Source organism: Chanos chanos, chromosome 3 (genome assembly GCF_902362185.1).
Source record: "Chanos chanos chromosome 3, fChaCha1.1, whole genome shotgun sequence".
Lineage (NCBI taxonomy): Eukaryota > Metazoa > Chordata > Actinopteri > Gonorynchiformes > Chanidae > Chanos > Chanos chanos.
This window is the reverse complement of record NC_044497.1, coordinates 27,204,571-27,211,157: the sequence shown is the minus strand read 5'-3', so window position 1 is coordinate 27,211,157 and position 6,587 is coordinate 27,204,571. Positions and strand designations below refer to the sequence as shown.

The 6,587-nt window shown below is 37.6% G+C and overlaps 1 protein-coding gene across 1 annotated transcript; it reads right to left on the bottom strand.

The window, feature by feature from the left end:
• Positions 1-1,567: 1,567 nt before the first annotated feature.
• tac3a (tachykinin precursor 3a) lies at positions 1,568-3,258 on the bottom strand. The gene is made up of 6 exons (XM_030767696.1): positions 3,157-3,258; positions 2,913-3,012; positions 2,759-2,788; positions 2,528-2,581; positions 1,892-1,995; positions 1,568-1,609 (listed from the first exon to the last, which is right to left on the bottom strand). The coding sequence occupies exons 1-6, from the start codon at positions 3,256-3,258 to the stop codon at positions 1,568-1,570; spliced, it is 432 nt and encodes a 143-aa protein (XP_030623556.1).
• Positions 3,259-6,587: the final 3,329 nt, after the last annotated feature.

Below are 6,587 nucleotides of genomic sequence, written 5' to 3'. Positions count from 1 at the left end.
TCTATGTAGTGCTGATTTTAGTACATGAATGTGTATTTTGTGTTTTGCTGGTGTGGTTTATTTCATATGAGCAGATCCTCCCTTTGTGATTGTCTCCAGTTCGGTGTTAATAACTTAAGGAAGGACAAAATATGGTCAGTACCATTCTATCCAACACTAAGCTTCTCAATACAACATTAGTTTCTACAGGATCTGGAAGCAGCTGGCACACATATCATTGTACCTCATTACTGGTAATGCAGACATTCCTGCCAGAATCGCAGGGATGTTCTCAATTTTTCAACCAAACATGTTCTCGATGTTAAGTATTTTTTTGTGTTATGCGCTCTCTGGAAATCACAAACCAGCTGACCTTGGTACAGATGATACTCAGGTTGTTTCTTTCTTTCTCTTTACTCTTTTATTTTTTACTTTCTATTAAACTTTAGTTGCACTTGTATTTTCGAACAATGGAAAAGTCTGTGGAAGGCGTGCGTGCGTGTGGCAGGGGGGTTATGGGACGGGGGGGGGGGGGGGGGGGGGGGGGCTGGGTGGCTAGTAATAAATGTCCCACTGGTCTTGACCCTATACATGACAGAGTCATTATTGGTTTACATGTGTCAGTGAAGTGACTCATCTGCAGAGTGTGTATGTATTTGTGTGTTCAGTTCACTGCCTCTGGGTGTGGTGCGCCATTGGCTGTATTGAGGCATTAGTGCATTATGAGCAGAATCATTACAGGTTTAAATAGTCTGGGGAATGCTGCAACATCTCATAACTATTCTGACAAGAGACTGCATGTTTCATAACAGTGGAAACTATTTTTTCTTTCGTTTTTGAAAAAGAGAAACGTAAAGAAAAAAATGTAAAAATCTCAAATTTAAAAATGAGAAAACAACCAGCACAGCCTGCAGCGTGCTCAAATTAAAATCAGAAATTTGAATATCTCTGCTCCGGTTGTTTTATTCCCCTTAAATTGCCTGCACTGTGAAATGAAGCATATCTATTACTGTAATGCATCTTCAAGTCAAAGAAATTCAAATAAAAAATGACCACAAAGATACAGCGGAATAACAATGTTAATGACTTTGATTTACTGAAACTAGTACACAGTTATTGCCAACAAAAAAAAAATGCAAATTAAAAGGATTATGATCCAAGCGGTAGATTCGTTGTCATATTAAAAGTACAACAGGACTTCCTCTCAGAGAGCATTAAAGTGCTGTTGTGTGAGACTGAGACATTTCTCGCACAGTTAAAGTAATTAGCAAACATCAAATAAATAATGTCTTTATTTACAAAAATTATACTGATTTGAACATTTGGAGCAAAGGAAAGGAATTATGACAAATAAGTACATAAGAGTAAAGGAAATGCCATCGGAGTTTAGATAAAAGATGCTATGTGAAAGCTATACTGATTGAAGTTGCAGTTAAACCAGCATGGTACAGGAAATGTGATTTGTTTTCATTGTTAAATTCTATATAAATATTTGCAATATTTCTCAATAAAATAAGCAATTAGCCTTTGTTTGAACGATGTCTTCAAAGAAATCATCTGGACAAGATGACAGGGACCTTGCAGGAGGTTATACATCAACTGCCTTGGCTATAGCCCACGTCGAGACCTGCTAAAAAACAAACAAAACCCACACACACAAAGACGATACATGTCAGTGTCTCTTCAGGAGATCACAAGTTTATATACTATTTAAATAGCACAAAATGTACATGTTTATTTCTTGAGCCTTCTTTGCAGCATCACAGAATACTGCTGTTATCATTTGCAATTAGAAATCTGATGTGTGTTTCTTATTTTATTGATTTTTGCCTGCTGTGTAGTGTGGCAGGCTATTCAGATGAAACATATCTAAGGAGTCATTAGAGCTAAGATATGTATTTATGACATGTACTTTGTACTTTGGCGCGATTGGATCCCCTAACCTCAACTTGCACTTATTAAAGAAAATGCCTCCTCTTGTCTCTGGATAGTCTCTTCTCCAAGGGCGTCCTATACCTGCCAGTGGAAACAGGATTTAATTACATGGATGAGACTTACACACACACACACACACACACATTAGAATGCTTAGAATGTACTCTATACAGTAAAGAATAGTGTTCCCTGCAGAGGCAAAAAAAAAGTACACAGGTTGGCATGTATGTTTTGGATATTTTAATTCAACACATACGAGGTATCTCCCAAGATGTAAGTATATAAGTAAGAGCTGAGTTAGAGATGGTACATCCTGTTCTTAAAATATCCATGGTTTAAATAAAGACTTCACTGGTACCACAAAGCTATAAAATGTAAAAATATTCAGTACTGACCAGTGAACAGTACATTTAGTGTTACATACGAGGTTCGAATTACGGGGGAGGTTGGGGGGGTCTGACCCCCCTAATTAAGACTTGGAGTCCCCCAAAAGAGGTAAAAACAACGGTTGGGGGGGGGGGCCTTTATATATCCTATGCCATATAGCCCTGGAGAAAAAGTTGACCCCCCCCCCCCATTGTCAAATATGAACTATGACTAGACGAGCTCTTACCAGACTCAGAATTCCTCCGACCCATCAGCCCAACGAATACATCATGCATTTCTCCTGTAATAAAGAGTCAAATACATCACCACACCACACATTACAATCGGTTTTATTGATAGCGTCAAAAAACAAAACAACAACAACAACAACAACAACAAAAAACAAGCAAACAAACAAAAACAATAATATGCATCTGACATATCCAGTCTGCAAGAGGAGCAGGGGGAATTGTCTTACTTTTTTGCTGAGCTAGTATGTCGTCTTCGTCTGAAAATAAATTAGACAAAAGTGGTATCGCACGAGAACTTTTCTTCAAGTAAAGGACTGCACTGAATTGGACAACCACTTCATCTGATCAACTGTTTGCCAAAGCTTGAACTGTGCCACTCACCAGCGTTCCTGCGCCCCATTAAACCAACAAAGCTGTCATAGTCTATATCGTTAGACCTCTTCATTATGTTACGAGATGAGACTCGATAACTCGGACTCTCCTGTGTAAGAAAAATCCTCAATGTCACGGGTTTGTTCATGTGCGTATTTTGTCGATCATAAACAGCTTAACATGGCGATTAACGTAAACGAGTCTTCATAATATCATCGCAAAAACAATGACGGGAGATCATCTTTGCACGTACCTCTGACGATGATCTTTGCAGTTCTAGCTCCGGACAGCTCGAACGACTCAGTCGAAGTTCCATCACAAGAAACAAGATCACCAACAATATTCCTCGACTCATTTTCGTATGGCCACCTATATTGGACGCGAGATCAGATGAATGTTTTCATCGGTTAAAGACCCAACTTAACAACAAGCATATTAGAATTTATCACATTTCTTCTCTAAATTACAAATATCAACCTGTTAGCTGATATTGTTTTCCGCTGACAAGCCGCAAATGATTTTAAAGAGCATAGACATACACCAGCACGTATATTTGAATCTTCTTACGCAAACTTTAAGGGTTACGGTATGCTATGGTCCAAACCCCAAAACACCGATTAAGTTTCTGTAATACCAAAAGTTCAGTGATAAGAGTTGAGCAGAAATAGCTATCTGAGGGACCTCACGGCTCGTGAGAATTTGTGCGTAATAACGCATACTGGCATTTCATTTCGCGCTATTGCTGCAGGCTGTACCTTCGACTAACAGCACATGTCTGTTTAGGAGGTGTATTCTTTGAATTGATTAGCTAAACAGAAAGTAAAAATCTTGTTTTGCAGAGTTGTCACCATCCTGTGAGTTTAAGTATGTCAAAATTAATCACACGTCCCCCTTAGAAAAGGCTACTGGTAACTTATATATATATATATATATATGTATATATATATGAAATTGCTCCAACAGTACTGTATAACATCAACCAACGAAACGGTCGGAATAGCAGTAATGATGGGCGGAGTGCTCATATTTCAGTAAATGAATAAATAAGTACCTTCATTATTTAACACAATAAATTAACAGTTCCAAGAAAAAAAGAAAAAGTTACAGAAATCACCCATAGTTTCATAAACTTTATTTGTACTTACCTGAGATGATGGTACCGTTATAGTCGTTGTTCACAGTTGGGGAGCGCCTACTTCAGTGAGTGTTGAGGGGAATCGAGGGTTACAGTCCTGCTACGGTGGGATATTGCACAGAGAAGACCTTTCCCTCTGACAGTTAAACGATAGCAGCATCTGCGTAGGTCCAATCAGACGTACTGGTGTAGGTGTGGTTTAAGGTTATATACCCTGGCCATCATCGATGACCGTGCAAGTAAGACTCTGACATCAGAAGCATTTTGCATTCCTTAAAAGGAAAAAGCCACGATGTACCATCTAGATAAAATCACGTGCTTCCCCTGAATGCTCATGATTTCAGAAATGATCTTTAAACTTTATCGAAATCTTTCATGCAACCTGGCATTGCGTTCAAAAGCCTTCAGATTGGTCACATATTTTTTTTTTTAAAAAGAAAGAAAAGAAAAAAGTGTGTATCTTTTCATTTTGCATCATTTAACACACTGGATATAAAAACCCTACGTGAGAGGGACCAATTTGTCTAAATGTCATCTTTGTTGACTCTTGGACATAATGTTTATCAATTCGTACTCTCCTTTTCTTTCAGCAAAGTAAGGCCACATTATGTATTTTTCCTCATGACTGCCTAATTGGACGAGTCATGACGAGAATGTAATCTTTCAAGGAAGCAATTACACAGATAGCAGCTGCAACAGCATCTCACAACCTACGTGGACATCTTGAAGAGGCATCTAACTGGGTTGGCGACATGCAGAGTTGATTAGCAGGAACATCCATTAGTCATTGCCACACTGAGCAGACAGAAAGGGCAATCATGTTTTGGAATTGCTGTTGTGTTTTTTGACTCCCACTTCATTATCTTAATTTTATTTTTTTTATTTTTTTTATTTTTTAATATTTAATGTCGGTAGGTGTGCTGAATTAGCACAAGGGAAAGTGACTACATGACAGGCTGTGGAGTTCATTCAAACTATGTATTTATGTTTCAGATGCTATTATAGTCTATGTGACCTTTTCAAATGATCAGATGCACTCCATAGTACAACTGTTGCACTGCAAAAGAGACTATAGGCATTAAAAAAACATAAAACATTTCTCTTTCTATGTGTAATAACTTTGCTATTAATTACATTTCTATATAGCTGCTTGTGTCAACCGCTAAGGGACCGTCTCTGTCTCTCTTAGACTTAGACTTTATAACTTTAGAATGTGTTACCCAGCCTTGCATGAAAAAATAATTGAAACATATCTGTGCAGAATGCAATGTTGAGAAAAAAATGGATGTGCATGTCTGAATAATGAACACAGACCAAATTCATTTGCAGGAATTCATTCAAGGAATGCAGGAAATCTCTAAAATTATGGAAAAAGCAAAATCCAGGCCCGTTTCTTCATGTCTGCAAATCAAAACGTTGCATATCCTTATGGAATGCAAATGATATTAAAAATGCTTATGCATTTTCTTATACATTTGATAATGTACTCTGAAATGTTTGTGTAGTCAGTTAAAAGCACTAATTGAGGGCAAAATATATAATGTCGTCTTCGTCTGAAAATAAACCTTTTTTTTAAAACGTGTTTACTGTTTTCCTATGAGATTTCACAGTACACACATGCTTTTGTCCTATAAACATTTATTCATAAACACTTACAAACAGTTGTCTTATAAACACTTATTTTATTTCTGACATATAAAAACCAGTTGGTCACAGATGGTTTCTTGACACTTAAATGCTGCTTTATTCTCTCTTACAGTAACAACCACAGACTATCAGATATAGGGAGGAGCTGCAATTTATTTTATCTTATGTATTTTACTTTTCTATACTTAGTGCGACAAAATAAACTGTCACGGTGAAATACGTTCATGTTAACCCAGTGAGTTAAACCGTTGTTATCTGTGATTTTAGTGGTTTGAGCATTTTACAAGAATGTGTTAATGTTGTAGTAGGTGTAGTAGAGTGTGAGAATTGAGAAAAACGTGGTGAATCGTTGGTGTAAATCAGGGGGCTATGGTGCTTATTACACACGCTCCATAATTCATGGAGCAATCACTTCTAACAATTACTCCCAACTTCACGTGGTGCCATTTAAATAAGTTTCCCTATACTGACATGCAAAGCATGAATTTTTCTCAGATGCTTTTGTGTTTTGTTTTGTTTCTTTGGTTTTTTTTTTTCTTTTTTGAAACTTTGGGCCAGTGTACCTAGCTGTCAGGAGAGTTCAGGGTAATACGTAATCCTCCATGTAGCCAATGATTGACTGATGAGGACATGTGCCAAACTACAAAGAGGTCGAAACAGGTGTGTTTTCCCAAAAGGTTAGAGCATTACCATCCTTATGTATTAATGATGAGCTCAAATCCATATTTGTCCCTTCCTGAACTCAGCAGATCACAGAGTGGGTCGAGGTGAGGATTGAGGTGGGAGCAAAGATCTAACAGCGTATGGGGGTGGGAAAGTGATTAATTGCATTCTTCCATAATTAATGACCATCTCTTTCCCTTCATCAAAGTACCACATCCTGTGACTATCAATGAGGTCCT

Excerpts from the sequence above, each read along its gene's own strand:
- tac3a (XM_030767696.1), bottom strand. The coding sequence starts at position 3,258 with ATGAGTCGAGGAATATTGTTGGTGATCTTGTTTCTTGTGATGGAACTT. Across the intron at positions 2,582-2,758 it reads CATACTAGCTCAGCAAAAAA|GAGAAATGCATGATGTATTC; the intron begins GTAAGACAATTC and ends TCTTTATTACAG. Across the intron at positions 1,610-1,891 it reads CAATCGCGCCAAAGTACAAA|CAGGTCTCGACGTGGGCTAT; the intron begins GTACATGTCATA and ends TTTGTTTTTTAG.